The sequence below is a fragment of the Branchiostoma lanceolatum genome, chromosome 16 (assembly GCF_035083965.1).
Source record: "Branchiostoma lanceolatum isolate klBraLanc5 chromosome 16, klBraLanc5.hap2, whole genome shotgun sequence".
NCBI classification, from domain to species: Eukaryota; Metazoa; Chordata; class Leptocardii; order Amphioxiformes; family Branchiostomatidae; genus Branchiostoma; species Branchiostoma lanceolatum.
In genome coordinates this window covers 2720034-2737279 of record NC_089737.1, presented here as the reverse complement: position 1 = coordinate 2737279, position 17246 = coordinate 2720034, and the positions used below count along the sequence as shown (strand labels likewise).

Here is a 17246-nt window from a genome sequence, read left to right as displayed (position 1 = left end):
CCCCCAACGCTGATTGGCTTCTTGTCTTCCATTCTCCACGCTGATTGGTCAATATAACCTGTATAGTATGATACTGTGTCCTGCTTAGTCCACACTTTATGTCAACAGCGAAGAGAAGAGGAGAGGAGAGAGGAGGCGGCTTCGATTCAGGTAATTTTAAGGATTTTCTGATCCCGGTTTTCTTGATATTATCAATGCATTATATAAATATACTTTTATACAAACATACAACGCCAATTTGGGCGTGATAGCTGACAAAAACCCGCGCCAACACAAGCCTTTGTGCCGTATAAGGTTACCGTTAGTTTTCAGTCGACCATGAAGGTGTTTTTGGACGTCCCACCAAAAATTCGCCCGACGTCTGCTTTAAAAATCACAAGATTGCATGACTTAACATCGCTATGTATTGGATTTCACGTGAAAACACTTCTTCCTTAAAGATCAAAACGAAAAATATGACAGGAATTTTGCTTCTTTTTGACGTTTTTTGTAGCCAAAAAAACACCCCCTTTATGACATGCTCGCACGGACGATTAGCAAAATAATTTGCTTATGTTAAATTTTGTGCCTTCCATTTGTGGGTATTGTTTCACTATATGTTACCCACGAATATTAACTAGATGATGGTATTTATATAGAAATATCGAAGATTATAAATCTGGGTGCACTGGTTTTTAAACTTTATTTGACCCAGAGGGCATGGTGACCTATGTTACAGATTGAAGGACAGAATCCTGAAAATTATTGGTTGAACAAATTGGGTGAAATTTCTGCTGCAGATAATATAAATATGCGTCCAGATTTAATTCCTTTCCTACTACATAGTACTATTTTAGGGAGTAGGAATGCAGTAGGAGGAATCACAACAAAACAAAAGATATCCCGATATCCCACATCCCTTTCCAAGCTTTTTTTTTAGAAACAAGATATCAAGGTGGTTACCATCTGTTTCACTCCCCATCTCTTGTATCAATCGCAAATTCTAACAAAGAAATAAAGCTTATTTTCTGGACCGAGAAATAGATAGAATCCATTTGTACAATGTTACTTTTAGGTTTCATCATAGAGTTTGGTGACACATTGGAGTTTGCTGAAGGACTTGATTTGTAACGTTGGATTTGTGTATGTCTTGCAGCGTTGGTCCTAACGTTGTGGACTAAAGTCAGCCCCCCAGCTCGTAGAGAAAAGAGCCGTACAGCCCTCATATCCACCGACGTGCTGTCACTAGTTTGTAAATCGTGTGCTAATAGTTGTAGTTATACATGTATGCCTCGCCTTGTTTACTGTAGTCGGAAGGACTTTATCCTCTGGTGTCGTAGTGCTCTGTTTGCGTCACCTTGCTGAGGTCACCAGGTGGAACATTGCGACCAGAGGACAATGTACAATGTTACTGCAAGTGTCAACGTGGCACTTCCCATGACTGCTACTAGTTACGTTAAGTACTAACTAGGGGGCGTGGACATATGTTTGCTTATACGTCTGCCTTACGAAAGTTTCAGATGAAGTCCACTGACTTACTTGACTGTATGAAGTCCATAGCAACATCTTTGACTTGGGATGAAATTATGTTCAAGATGACAAACCAAAAATCTGAAAATTATGTTCATTCTTACATCATTCTTAGAGCAAGTTGTGTTTGTAGTTTAATACTCTACTCTACTCTACTCTACAGTTGGATATGAATGCCACCAAAAACTCATATTACTACATGTAGTCATAGCAACTGGCATGGTACACATTCTTGACTAGATCTCTACCAGATTCCCCCATAGTTTTGAGATGGCGCCAAATTGAATGCATGCTATGGGACAAGTTCAACATGCTACAGTCCCATGTGGTCCTTGGTAATCCAGTCTAGACTGGTTCTGGGGCTAGTCCACTCTAAATGTAGGGGTTTGAAACCTTCCATTCCATCATGCATGCCATACACACGGTCAAAATCATTCCTAGCTTTGAGATTTCTCCAAATGCGTGCGTTTAGAGAAGCTCTAGGGATGTCAGGCTACAGTGTACATCATAATAGACCATCCCACCACACACAAGCTTTTCCTAGATCAGGTGACCTTTCAAGCATTTTAAGGTAACATTGACCCACATTATAGCATCCCAGAAGCCTGTAAGCCATATAGTCAAGGTTGTTAGATTTATGAAACCCATCTGACTTAAGATTCTGTTTCCAAAGTGCATGCCTGTCCATTTTTATCACAGTGCAACCAAAGTCCACAATCCAGAGGCCTGACATAGTCCAGATTCCAGTTCGGACTAAGCTAGGGTCAGTCAGAAGTCAGTAGGTCTTCTTGCCTATGTGTCCATTATCTAGGTCCTGGAAAGTACAGTTTTCCTGTATGATAAACTTGTGTTATTTGTTCTTGACTGTATATGAGCTTGGTTGTGTGCAAGGAAGATTTATAATATTATATCTACATTTGTTGAACAGCTGTCTTTGTAAGTTACTGTATTTCTTGATTTGTTAACGGTAACTTAATTTTAGCTATTTTAATGGTCACTAGTCAACCGCTATTATCATCGCAAAGATTTGATTAATAACATTTGCGACAGTGACCGTCTGACGTATGTTGTCACTGTTAAAACTGAATGCAGTGAACTACTCCCTTTCCCCACTACTAGAATTACCAACTGCAATATTAAATGGATTTACAGTACAAAACAATTAAGTACCAGTTCCACTGAGTGACATATGAAATGAAGCTATACATAAAATCCAGACATCGCGTGAATGGCAGTATATTAGACCTAACCAAATCCAGACAAAGTTGTGTAGTTTGGAAGCCTTCCCAACTGGGATTGAACTTGATGTTTGCCAAGTTTGCCTGTCTCAATACTTACTCTTGTCCTTGCTTAGACAAACTTCAATCTCAGTGCAGGCGTCAACATGTATTTTTAAAGGGTCCATGAATAAGATTAAGAAAGGTCCAGTTTTGAGTCTTCAGTTGTCATTATGTAGTAAAGGGGTCATAAGTTCAGAAAAAAAAGCACATCTGGAGTGCTGGTTTCCAGGTTAGTGTACACAGACAGAGGTCATGTTCCTGCTGCTATGCACATTTCTGGAATATAAAGGCTTCAACTGTTCAACATGCAGTGGCCTTGGACAAGGCATCATTTACATAGCAGCATTCTTCCCATGCAGGAGGTGGTCACGCCGTGTTGAGTGGTCCTCCCCGTGACATGCATGCTGTAAGCACGTGAATGGCGTAAATCCAATGATAGAATCATGATCTATCACTATAATCAGGAATATGAGAAATTACATGCCACTAAGTTGTGCCAGGTTTGCTTGCGTTTTCCAAGTATCTTCTAATTTTTATGTTTGACCCTGGTGAAATGTAGAACTCCATCATGGCATGATTGTGGTCTAATTATGCGGTAGTGGAGTTAAACTTGTGTGCCTTCATATGGGTGTGATAACGAAAGACCATGGGCTAAACCTTTTACTTTAAGGGCCAAACAAACTAGTCATTGGTCTTGGTCAGTTGTAAATTTACTCTTTCAGATGGTATATTATATATACACTGTAAATTGTAATTCTTGTTTCTTTCACTATAACTTTATGTTCAATGTTTTCATGGTCACCTCTGTACTGTGATCTTATCATCACCGTGAAAAACCTGTAATTATTTATGACTCCTTTACACTGCCGCCACCGTGAAGTTAAAGTTCAGTGAAAATTTCCATTTTCCTTAGACTGGGAAATTTTGGTACCCTGAAGATAAAGTGGAATACAGTTTATAGTCCCAGACTCACAGTCATGTACACGTACACGAGTTACATGACTAATGATCGTACCCGAGTTACATGACTGATGATCGTACCATTGCAATAAAAGGAAGTGGCCTTGGAAGGGGCATGCTCGCCAGAGAGCAGTCAAGCAAGGTCATCATCACTATTCTGTTCATGCCATCTGTGTGGTGGATAATTTACAGGCATCGGGGCAGCTCTAAGTTTGCCTATCTGCAGTTTAACATCAAATATTCAAAGTTACATAACATTGGGAAATAGTTCATGGTATCTCTTGACTGTGGATGCACTCGGTGGTTAATGGTTGGATGGAAGGCATGGATGCATTGATGAAGGCTTCTTTTTTAACTCAAAGAGCTATGCAGATATAGTTTTTTCATAATTATCTTTGTCAAGAATGTTATGTTTTTGCATGTTTTTGTGTGTGTATGTTTGCGAACAGGATAACTCAGTTGTGGATAGATCTTTATGATATTTGATATGTTGGCAGGTGTTGACAAAATGAAGAAAAAAAACATGATTAGAATACTGGCCACCTGGTGGCTCTCCACGGTACTGCAACAGAAATTCCTGTTTTGAGATGTCGTGTTCTGGACATACTACACGGTTATGATTTTTTAGTGGTACATACATGTAGCTCTTGTCCTTCACGTTTCTGTTCTATTATTTTAATTCCACAAACGACTTCTCTCATTCTCTACCGATTATACCCACATATCTTATGATCTGTCCCTGTTATGATTCTAACATATGTTGTGGATAAAGTGGTTTAAATCTTTGATAAGCAGCTACAGGACGGCTGCCAGGTTGACATAGATGTACAAGTGAGCTGTGCCTTATCGATATCGCTCCTCAGACTAGGCACCACCCATTTGTAGATAACTCCAGTATGCTGTGAGATTGTAAGGTATGCACAACCTCCCTTGAGTTGTCACATAAGGAGAACCTTCCAAGCACATATGGGTTCAGCGTAGCTAGCTTTGGAGACCCAGCGACCCACCCTCTACTACATTTAGAAAGGGCTGACTGCCATGTGATTGTGAAACAGCATTCCCAACAAAGTCATTCATCGTATACATGTAACACAGTCTGGATTATAAAGCTGTGTAACTAGAAAGTGGTGTCATCTGGCAGTGTACTTCTTGGTTGCCCTGTTTTTGTGAAAGCTTCTTGGTTTGTAACTTTGATTGTCATAGGCGAGTGTAAACTAATTATTGTTTTTGTTATTTTCCGTAATATATGAACAGGCTAGATACCATTAGGCAGTGCGTAGTGGTCATGTTGTTTCAGGCAGACTGCCAAATGGCCGTAGCCTTTTCTTCTTACTTCTGTTGTTGCATCCTCAAAACAATGTGTGTTCCCTCAGCTTTTATGAGCTACTGTATTTAGTTGGTTTACATGTAATGCTACTGTACCATTGACTTGAGAATGAAGATCATTCTTAAAACATTATACAGTGTTGTTGAAACCAGTGTACATTTAACAGCAGGATGTACCAATAGGTCAAATTATGCATGGGTCACAGCATCATGTATTTACATTGTAATGATCCCCTCCTTGTATGTTTTGAACTCGATGTAAGAATACATAAAAGACTTCAGTGAATAGCGAAAACATCCTCTTTGACCTATTATTGTACCGTGTTGTTGAAACTTAGTCACTAAGTGTACATTTAAGAACATGATAAATTAATAGGTCAAATTATGCATGGGTCACAAGACCATGTAATTACATTGTAATAATGTGCTGCCGTATATGTTTTCAACTTGATGTAAGAATACATAAAAGACTTCAGTAAATAGCAAAAACATCCTCTTTGACCTATTATTGTACTACTACATAAAGAAGCGGGTCACATGAAAGTCACATGCAGGGTTTTATAGAATAGATCTTCTCACGGCATCAATAATTTATACCAGGTCATCTTCTTTTCCGTTGCAGGTAATATAAAAACATTCCCACGAGATTTCCTGGTTGACGTCAGAAAGGACGTAGATGTAAATCTGCTCCCACTTCGCTTCAGCTGGGCGTTCGGCGGGCTCACGAAGGATTCCACGTCACATCGTTTGTATTCCAGTCCTGCCATCAAGCAAGTCTAGCTGAAGAGTGATCCTGAGGACAGGGATAACCGGATTTGTAGGCGGCGAGGGCAACGTCTGCAGGTTTTAATGGCCGATAAGGAGATCAGGTATGGGTTTATTGGGTGTTGTACCCTGTGCATTTGTTTTCTGGTGTTGTGATGTATATTATTGTAAAGAAATTTTAAAAATTTGCAGATGAGTTCTTTTCACTGATTGAATGAGTGGGTTTTTTTAACGGTCTTTCGTCAGAGGCAAATAATTTTTCATCTTAGAAATAAAAGTGTTTTTCCTTTTTCTTGTGTTCCAGCTTGCCAGCCAAACTCATCAATGGAGCAGTAGCAGGGGTTGTGGGAGTCTCGTGTGTTTTCCCTATCGATTTGGTCAAGACTAGACTGCAGAACCAAGAAAGCAAAGATGGACAGAAGATGTATAAGAATATGTAAGTATGCTTTTTTTTACTTAAAACTTTAATAGGACATTTCTTGTGTTTGTCCATTTTACAGTGTCAGTACATCATATCAGTAAAGACAGGTCACTGCGTAAATATAGAATACAACACGGTGTATTCCGTATCGCCCAAGGTACTGGCCCGACCACGTGTCGTATTGCCAGAAGGCCGGAGGGCTATGCGACCCGCGTGAGGGCCAGGACTGAGGGCGATGCGGAATACACTGTGTTGTGTTTTATTTGTCATACCCACCCGAAAAAACACATTTCAATGCGGAATGCACCAGAAGTTGAGAGAGTTTTGTGTCCTCGAACAAAAATTGGAACAACATTGATTCCAACCTCCGAATCCGGTATTCCAACTTTCGACGGCGGTGCCACCGGCGCGTTCGAAATGCATTCTAAATATTCTATTGAAGCCCGTGTGAAACAAGTAGAACCCTGTGTGATACGGAAAATTATCACACAATGCGGAACACCCGTATCAAACGTTTTCGCGACCATGGTATGACATATGTACATGTAGTATTTTTGTACAAGTGTACTTGTACATGCATCCAACTATTCCTTTTAAAGGAATAATCCAAAGCCTGACATTGTTAACCTTTTCATAACCCCATAAACAACACAAATCCGATGCCCAACATGCTGTGAGGATGAAGATCAACTTGTTTTGGGCTTGAAAAGAACAGAATGATTCTGAATAAGTTATCTTTCCCCACCTTTCATTCTTAAGACAATTTCAAAAGGTTTAGTGTCTTACATGAATCTTTTGTCTTCTTAGGCGGGACTGTTTTGTCAAGACATTCCGGAAGGAGGGATTCCGTGGCATGTACAAAGGTATAGAACCACCTCTCTTCTTCCCACTCTCTTAAGTTGTGGTGTGTATAAGTGTGGTTTTGGATACCTCACCTTGTCAAACCACCAGCTTGTTTTGCTGTTTTTGTTTCTGCACAGTCAGGGGAAATAGGCAGGATGTTTGCAGAATGTCAAGTGGTTTAAGGAAAGATCACATGACCAAATTTGATGATGATCGCCTTATTAGGAATGACCTCTGCTATGACCTTTGGCTTGTAATGTTGTAATCGCCAGTTATTTAGAGAAATCTGCATTGAATAAAGGATTTTGTCAGAAGGCCATTGAAAATCCAGAAGGGGCATATAAGAACATTTCAGCCCCTACTTTCAGTTACATTCCATACCCTTTTATATAAAAAAGAATGTTATCATCATACTTGAAATTTTTGTTAATGGACTATCTGTGACTTCTGTTTGGTCTTACACAAGAAACAGGAAGGACTATTTTAAATATTTACTTTTCTTTCTTAGATCATTACTTTTGGGAGAAGTCAATGCGAAATTTGCAAATTTCAAAGACAGCTTTATTGCAATGCTCACATTTTTTTTAAAGTACACGGTTGTAATAAATGATAACTATGCTGTACACAAAGCATTCCTTGCTCCATCAGAGTATTTTTGCCTCTTTCCCCAGTCTTTGCAAAAGATATGGCTCTATCAGTCTATATATATATATATGTATAAAAGAAGGTGGTAAGGTACACCGGTATTACACAGGGTGTCAGTGTTGTATCATTTAGAAGTATGGTCTTTCATCTATTGTTATTATCACCTTCGTCAAAAAGCTTAAATTTTGGGCAGCACTTGTCAAGATAACTTGAGAACGGCTGGATGGATTGGTTGTATATTTGGTGTGCTTGTACGTTGTGACAAAAACTGGAAATGGTCAGATTTTGGGCCCCCTGGCGGCATTCCACAGTACTGCAGCAAAACTTCCTGTTCTGGACCACATGTGGTTTGGTGGCAGATGGCTGTCTCATTGAAATGTAAAAACAGTAAATTCACCCCACCATTGTTAAAAAAATTACTTGAAGGAGACTTGTTTAGGCACATAACCACTGTGTTGTTTTTACAAGATGAAGTTTTGAATGACACAACACTGTACAACCTGGGAATCTATTATTTATAGTTTTCAAACCATTGTGCACAGTGGGTACTGGGATAGAAGGATCTGCAAGTACACAGACTTTCAGATCCTTCAAAATATTCTTTCACTAAGAAATTTAGAAATTTTGAACAAAATATGGGCCATCTCTCATGATGTTTTAACTTTCATGGGAAAACATTTATAAATTTTGTGGAAAATTATGACCATCTTCCATGATCCTTTTAAATGTATCCTTAACTTTAAAGAACAACAACAAACAACTTTAAGTTTAAAGAAATGTTGTGAAAGATGACTAAAATCTTATCCACCGTATCCACTGTATTAAGCTTGACATCTCTGTAATATAAAGTAGAGAGTGTCTGTTTTTGTTGCAACCCTATGTTTTACACCTTGCAGAGGCGAATTTTGCGGAGGGACTTTGGTCTCCCGCCGCGCTGGTTCGATCATCGGCTGCCGGCGAAGTTTTTGACACAGTAACGTTTTCCTCCATCTGTACTGAACTGTGCATTGCCCTCCCACATGCACATAGTTTTACCTTGTGGCCGTTTTGAATGGTTGTGTTCTATATACCAGTGTATGTATGGATGTGTAGACATGTTTTAAGCCTCCTGTGTTCTTTCCTCTTCAGCCAACTCCTAACACATCATTCACAAAACTGTTGGTCTTGCTGCTGGCCCTGCTAAATCATTTTTGCAAAATAATTTCCTATCAAAACCTTTCGAGAAATCCGCATAGAAATGAAAGGCTGACCAAGAAGATGTTTTTTAATTCATACTTAACATTATTTTTCCAAATTTGACATGCAAGTGTAATTGGGCTGAAATGAAGTACATGTATATATTTGACAGAAATTAATTATAAATTTGCCACAAATGAATTGTATGTCTGACATATTTTTGCAAATGATAGCTGAATATTTCACCATGTAATGGCTACTAAATTATAAACCAAGTGCTTGCTTCTTTTACATTGAAACACATCAAAACTAGCAGAGCAGGCTTTGTGTTTCGCAATTTACTTTGCCAGGGCTAGTAAGAAAATGTACCTCTTTTGAAAAAGAAGTTATTTTTTCAATTCTCCTGAAGCTACACGTATGGTTGTGAACTGTGCTATCATAACATTTCATTTTCTTTTACCTGTTTCCTCTTTGCTACTGTCTGCCCCTCTTCTTTCATAGCTTCATCTTTCTTATCTTTCCTATCCATTCTGATGGTCACCATGCCAAGTATTTCTCCTGTTACCATAGATGGCCATGTACACCATGGCATTGTAGAAGTAGTAGTCATGTTTTGAAGATATTAGGTGGTTATTATTTCCAAAAAGTAAATTCCTATTTCTCATTTACAAAATTGTACAAAATTTCTTTTATGATTGATTTGTTTTTATTTCCTTTTCCAATTTAGAACCTTTCTTGTAAACCGTTCTGTAGTGCATGAAAATTCAAACAAGGCATGACCAAGCTCTAAAATTTTAGTATTTGACTACTTAACGACAGTAAGAAGTAAGAATTTTCTCAATGTTGTAGTATATTTCCCTCTATACTCTAAGCTATATTTGTTGGTATGATTGTGCTTGTTTAACCCTCCGAATGTGACCTGAGGCCCTGACAGTTCTTGTGCCATGTCGTTACAGGAGCGGGGGTTAACCTGGTGCTGATCACTCCGGAGAAAGCCATCAAACTCACTGCCAATGACTACTTCAGGTTCTACCTGCGATCAGACAAGTACGATAAACCTCACATCACAGTGTAGTTTTACATACTGTAATTCTTGATTTGTTAACGGTAACTTAATTTTAGCTCCTTACGAGGGGTGATCAATAAGTTCTCGGCCTCACCCAGAAATAAAGTGCACAACTCACATTTCACAGCATAATTACGTAGTATGACGTCTTCTAGCAATATCCACCAAATTTCAAATTATTGTGGTCATTACTTTCCAGTTGACGTCCACTTAAAAACCAGTAGATATGTGGCGAGAAAAAACAGGTTGAATAGTGATCAGAGCTGAGTGAGTTGAGCCCCTGATGCCATGAATGCCATGAATCGGCATAAGATCTTCGAAGACATTGTCAAAATGTTACCTGAACATTCCCTTCTTGTTTGAACTAAAAAGAAGCGGATATCTGACTTTTAGGAAAGCAAGTTGGCCCGCACACCTCAGGTCGCAGCTCAATTGCCCATGTCTTTATCCTTCTACCTCTCTTCTTAATGTTACTGGGTGTCGCCTGCAAAGTAATGATCACGATAATTTGAATTTTGGCAGACATTCATAAAAGCCTTTATAGTTTATATTCCCCGATATCTAAGTTGTGCACCTTATTTCTGGGTGAGGCCGAGGACTTATTGATCACCCCTCGTAAACTCACTTGTCAATCGCTAAAACTTCATCATCGCAATTATTTGACTACTAGCATGAGATTAAGAGACAGTGATGTTTGTTCCCACCGTATGGAAAAGATCAAATCATCATTTAGTTTCACATAATGCACCTGTCACACAATTGATGAGCTTCTGCTGTATTTGTTAACGACCAGATAGTTGCTGAATCTGAACACTACCCGAAAGCATATTTTTCGCCTGAAAATCTACCCTATCACATACCCTTAATCCAGTTGAACTGTTAAATCCCAGTGAATTAATGCATTACCTATCCTTAGACTCACTTAGCAGTTATGTCTATGCTACCTTGTACAAAGAATGGCCTCACGGGGCGGACGGCTCCTTTTATATTATATTGAATTGTTAATGTAGCCTGATTTTATTTATATATTTGGATGTGTTCTAATAGCCTCAATTATAGATTTTAAATTAGATCATCTGTTACTTTTAAATTGATAATTTTATGAAACGTCTCCCTAAGATCTGTCAGGACAACACAATTTAGGCATTTGTCCGCCCGTTGTTTGAAAAAGATTGAATGTACTTGTAATTTTTCCAGGGGCCACCTCCCGCTGTACCGGGAGATGTTGGCAGGGGGCGGTGCTGGACTGTGCCAGATGATCGTCACGTCCCCCATGGAGATGCTGAAGATAACCCTGCAGGATGCCGGCAGAATAAGTATGCCCTTCCTTCCTTCCCTTTCTGTTCCTAACAAACCTCTGAAATTTCCTCAAATGCTGGTCACGTAAATATGGAAAGACATTAGGGATTCAGAATCATATAGTCAACTTGAAGCCTTGTATTTCAGCTTGTTCAAAGTTGCACTAGTGTCACCCTCTGCAGAAGGACCACACTTTTTTTCAAGAAACTTGTCATGAGTGGTCACTACACACAGGTTTAAAGGTCGTTTGAAAGAATATGCTTCGTTCTATTTTATATTATATATCGTTACATCGTCATATAGTTCATATAGATACTGAACTATAGATGTCTTTCCAGATTTGAATGGCCAGTGTTTCTCTGAATGTCTTTCTCAGAATTCTCTCTTGGTCATTTTTAGACGTTTAGATACATTAATTGCGATACATTGTTAACACTGACTAGCAAGTAATGTCTGAAGTGGTTTTCTGCCCTATAATCGCTGCTGGGAATGTGGAATTGTGGGTAAGAAGAACACTTCCACCTTACAGCATGTCAATCTACAGCATGTACCTATCTGGCTAAGAAGTTGTACCTTGCACTTGTGGGGATAAGTGTATTTTGTATAGCAAGATATAGACATTAGAGTAGGACATATATCTGGCATTGCATGTGGCCAGTTTGGCATGAACTCTGAAATTTCAAATTCTTTGAAATGTACTAAACATTCTGTACTTTTTCTGTGGTGTAAACCTTTGACTCTTTTCAAGCTGCTATCGAGAACTTCCTTTGCATTTTTCATTCACTGCTAAAAGCACGCAAAAGTGTTTGGTTGTCCACTCTATTTCTTTCACAACCAATTTGTGAAGTGTTTTGTGGTGCATTGTAACATTCTTCCAGAATGCCTACCTTAACCTTCCCCTGCATGATTTGATTGCACACTGCACTGTTGAGAAAAGTGCACTCACCAAAACTTCCCCACCGTCTCATCTCTGAATTTATGTCTTAAAAAGGTGTCTTCAAGAAATGCCACATGCAGTGTGTTAGTTTTAAGACGTAATCTGCCCTCTTACAGGTACGACAGGTCAAGGTCCTCAATTGTCTTCTGCAGGGGGTCTGTCCGCCGCGCCCAGTCGTGCCTTCAGCGCCGTCGCCATGGCAGCCACGCCCCAGCGCATGTCGGCACTGAGAATAGCGTACGACCTGTTCAGGACCAAAGGGTTAAGCGGGGTGTACAGAGGAGCAGGGGCCACACTTCTGAGGTGAACTTGTGTGGAGATGTTTTTGAGAATCAGTGTAAAAACAATTCTTATAAGATAGAAACATATCTCAACACACACACATTCTAGCTTCTCAATATTAAAGTTTGGAAAGTGACTAAGTTAAAGGGGGCTAATGTCAACGGTTTGAGTTTCGTCAGTGCAAGGCCAGAAAACCTGTGCGACACAAAAAGTACCAATTTTCCATACAATAATGCAGCTGTTTATCTATGAATATATGACTTATCCTTTGGCTAACAGACACAAGACACTGAGATGCCAGAGCAACATACTAAATCAAGAAAACAGCCAAACGAGGATGCAACACTTTAAAAAACATAGCGGAAGACCAGAAAAACTTCACAATTTACCGTAGTCTGCTCCATATTTGTACATGTATCTATATCTCAGATAATCTTCTGCTAGTTTTGACTGAATTTTCTCTCCCCATACAGAGACATTCCATTCTCCATGATCTACTTTCCACTGTTTGCCCACCTGAACCACCTGGGGAAGTCTGAGGGGTCGCCGACCTCCCCCTTCTACTGGTCATTCTCCTCCGGCTGCCTGGCAGGCTGCATCTCATCAGTCATGGTCAACCCCATGGACGGTCAGTAACAACATCTTATGTCCTTCTGGAAGGTGAAAGTAAAAATAAGCTTATCTTTAACTGGTTATGACAGGAAAGAAAAGATAGAGGATATTCAAAGTATGAAGTCAAACCTGCCCAAGAAGATCACTCGAGACTGATAAAATCTGGTCTATGTAGACAGGAGCACTAAAGTGTGTGTGAATGGGAAAACTTATCTAAGGAACCACCAATGAGTGGTCACATTGGCCAGGTGGTCTTTATGTAGAGGTGGTCACTTGTAAGTTGTACAGGTTTCACTGAATACAGGTTAATTGTGCAAGGGAAATTTTTCTAGCCCTCAATGAACAGTGGACCACGGCATAACGTTAGCCAGGATTCAAATTTACAACAGCTTTGTCCAGAGGCAGAGTCACTAACCACTGGACTGAACTATTAGGCCAATACGATACTTGACGATAACAAGTTTTACTCTAGATGTACAATGTAGTTAGGGAAGAACACATTTTGGTCATCTCTGATTGTCACAGATAAGAGATTTAATCCAAATTTGTTTTCCTCCACCTCTAGTTGTGAAAACGAGAATCCAAGTTCTGAAGAGAGCGCAGGGTGAGCAGACCTACAACGGAGTGGTGGACTGTGCCAGGAAGATCTGGGTGGCGGAGGGGCCGTCAGCGTTCATGAAGGGGGCGTGGTGCCGCGTGCTCGTCATCGCGCCGCTGTTCGGGATCGCCCAGATGGTCTACTACTTCGGAGTGGGGGAATATGTCCTTGGCATCGAACGCCAGTACTACTAGTTATGGGTTATTAGCTAGCAGGGCGTCCAAGTGTCTAAGAAAACAAAGAAATTAGACACCCTCCTTTTTGCATTGGACACCAATACAACGCCCTGTTTCCCTAGTAGTTACGTACAGATGTACATGTACACGTACACTACCACTGTTGTCTTGTCCTCATACCAGACACTGGGACAGCATGAAAATTGACTTGACGTGTAAAGCTACTGGATAATTGTTAATCCATAAATCCCACTGGGAAGTCTAACCCCCCCCCTCACCAATTATTGGACGCCCTGTCTATAAATTGTAGCTAAAAGCCTGCTAGTGTGTACGATAAGTGCGTATGAATTGGTGCATGTGCATGGTGCTGAGAACGGAAAATGCACTTTGGTGGCTCGAACGACAAAGTTGTTTCAGTATGAAGTGCCCACAATTGGAAGGAACATGATATTGTTCCTCAAAAAATAGGTGGAAAAAATGAGAAAAATTATATATATATGTCCTTAGACGGAGAAAAATATATATATATTCTGTACATAACGAGTCTTGTGATTGTAAGTTGTAAACACGGTCATCACATTTTGTTGCAGTAGATTAATAACAAGGTTAAAGAAGGTTAAGTTGTCAAATGCTCAGAATAGTGAAGTTATGATTTGACGGTAAATTGTATCTATTTCCTAACAATGATGGAAAAATTGTTTGAACCTGCGTTTTTTTAATCCTTTTTTTGGAAAAGGCGTTTCTTACAAAAGCTAAAGAAGGAATATTTGAACAAAGTGCCAAGAAAAAAATGCTTGCAAACAGGGTACTTCCTTCCTATGTGCGACACAGAAACTACTTTTCCACAAAAAATATTTTTAGATAGACAGTCACACCATCAGAAATAACTCCTTCAGTGCCCTCCTAACAATATTCATGATAAATTATACAAGTTACTAGTGCAGATTTCTAATGTATCTTCAAATAGTTCCACCAGAAATAAGTGCTTTCATAATCGGCATATCTGCAATTCTATTTAAAGGCAAAATCATTTGGTGCTTGTGTGTTGTGCGAATGTGTGTCAAAGTATTGATGTATCATTGACCAAAATAGATATTATATGCCATGTATACTATACCAGATGTACTAAGCACAGTAGCTAAAAGTGTCCTATAGGCTGATAAAAAGTGGCTTGAACTTGAAGAATTGTAACTTCACTTCTCATAAGAAAGGATAAGTTGTGATTTACCTGAGTTTCGCCGGTGCTATGTCCAAATTTTTGGATGCTGGGGAATTGAAAAGTAAAACATCCTATTTACAGCAAGGGTGTTTTCTGGAATATCAACCTTTGTGTGAGGTGCATAAGAACAAGCCAGGCAGCTGAGTTTTGGACCAAAAAGTGTGAAATTTCCCCAGCGAAATAACAACACATGAGACAGGTCACACAAATATGATGATATTTATCTACATAAAGACTTTTTTCCGAAATGCGGTGAAAAGAAAATCAGATATCTGGAGTCTCCAGAGGATGTTTCAAGGCTGAATCAAAAATTGTGATTAGCTATATCCTCAACAATATGTTAAAACATTTTGCCTTCTTTGAAACAAACATTTGTTAAATTTAATATGTTGCCTTATGTAAGCCATTGAACGTTCAGTTTTGGAACAAAAATATGTTTAGACAAAAAATATGTTGACAATAGTGTCATGTTAGTGTTATATGTTAATGCTTCGTGTAAAGTTTTGTGTGCATCAACTAGGAGGTAAAAAGGAGTATTGATACATGTTTTTTTGTATACAAGTGTTACCAAGAAAATGACTGCTTGATATTGTGCCCTAGGTTTATGCATATCATGCATATCGCGTGCCCTTAAGACTTGATTGTATGTACAGATGTAACTTGTTGTATTTTTTCTTCTCAAAATGATAACTGCTGACAGTTTGAGATGTACTAACTGCTGCTCTGCAAAGTATCGAGTTTAGCCCTAATTATTTTTGTGCCACATTATGAAATTCCTTACATTTTGGAGGGAATGCATGAAAAGGTGAAAAGATATTCTGTCCATAGATTAAGTGCTTGGTTGTAAGAAAGTTAGTGTTTCAGTGATATGAATGTTCTATGTTGCTTTGCTTTCAAATGATCCAATGTTGTGTAAGTTAAGAACTTAAGCAATACACAGATCAGTAATGAGAAATTAAAGCATTAATTTATTTAAAGATCACAGCTTACTTTTGTCATACAAATCCACATTTGCTTGAGGAGATGAGGATTTTTTGGACTAAGTTGCAAAGGAATGGAAGGCTATTGTTAAGTTGAACGGTATGATGTTTGTGTTGTAATAAAATCTTATAAAAATGGATGGAAAGCCGTCTTGGTGTGGTTCATTTGATGTAGCAAAAGTTATTGAGGAGCTAATGCTCTTAAGGTTGTGAAGCTAGTTGGATTTGTAATATTTTGCCATTTCAGTGATGTTACATGATTATGGTAACAAAATGATACTCTGTGGCGGTCTGTGCAAAATCATTTGGCTCCTCCCTCCTTGCTTACAATATCTTACAAGTCTAAACAGCTTAACATCACAAATCAAGGAGCCCATAGAAAGTGTTCATTCTCTTTTGCATAATCATAAGTAAGTTGAAACTTCACCGCACGCCTGTTGGATTTCTATGACAGAGAGAGAGAGAGGCTCCAGAACGGCAACAAAGTGAGCTATCTTCAGGGACGGTCTCACAGCGACTTCTATCAGATATGGAAAGCACTGCAGTGTAGACGTTGTCACTCACTAGTATTGGGCATGGTATTTACAACATAAACATTACATTTTACCAAGACTGGAAAGCGTTCAGAAGCGTGTGGCTATGGCCTTGAATACTTCAATCAGCATTAGCAACAATGCAAGGCAACTGCGCTTAAGTAAAGCCACCTGAACCGAAATATTTCGCCTCGGATTCGTGTGTCTGGTCCCCCAAGAAAGTTTGCAGACGGTCTCACAACAGCATCTAGCAGTCTAGATTAGTACTGCAGTACGGGCTTGTCACCAAGAAAGTTTGCAGGCGGTCTCACAGCGGCACCTAGCAGTCTATATTAGTACTGCAGTACGAGGTCGTCATCTTGACTTGCTGCAGATTGGTTGATAACATTATGACATTACATATGCCCAAGTAAGGTATTTATATATCTTACAATAAACCGCCGTAATAGTAAAAGGTGCTGATTGGTTGACACTATTTTGACGTCAGGTTTGCCCAAAGAAAGGCAGGTGGTTGTTCTGTTTTCTGTCAACAACACTAGCTGCAGTCGTTGAAGTTGTTTGAGGAAAATAAAGCGCTACAAAAGGGAATTTCTGACGAACGGGAGTATTTTTGCCACAG

General features: G+C 39.3%; 1 protein-coding gene across 3 annotated transcripts; it reads left to right on the top strand.

Annotated features, from left to right (window-relative positions):
• Positions 1–38: 38 nt before the first annotated feature.
• Positions 39–16234, top strand: LOC136421438 (mitochondrial glutamate carrier 1-like). Of its 3 annotated transcripts, none has more exons than XM_066408740.1 (9): positions 39–150; positions 5698–5944; positions 6145–6276; positions 7069–7124; positions 9882–9972; positions 11189–11307; positions 12380–12530; positions 12983–13137; positions 13687–16234. In XM_066408740.1, the coding sequence occupies exons 2-9, from the start codon at positions 5925–5927 to the stop codon at positions 13911–13913; spliced, it is 951 nt and encodes a 316-aa protein (XP_066264837.1). In that variant the 5' UTR covers positions 39–150; positions 5698–5924; the 3' UTR covers positions 13914–16234. The 3 variants fall into 3 exon arrangements, with proteins under 3 accessions (XP_066264837.1, XP_066264836.1, XP_066264835.1); XM_066408739.1 differs by having other exon boundaries at positions 12353–12530; XM_066408738.1 differs by having other exon boundaries at positions 12344–12530.
• Positions 16235–17246: the final 1012 nt, after the last annotated feature.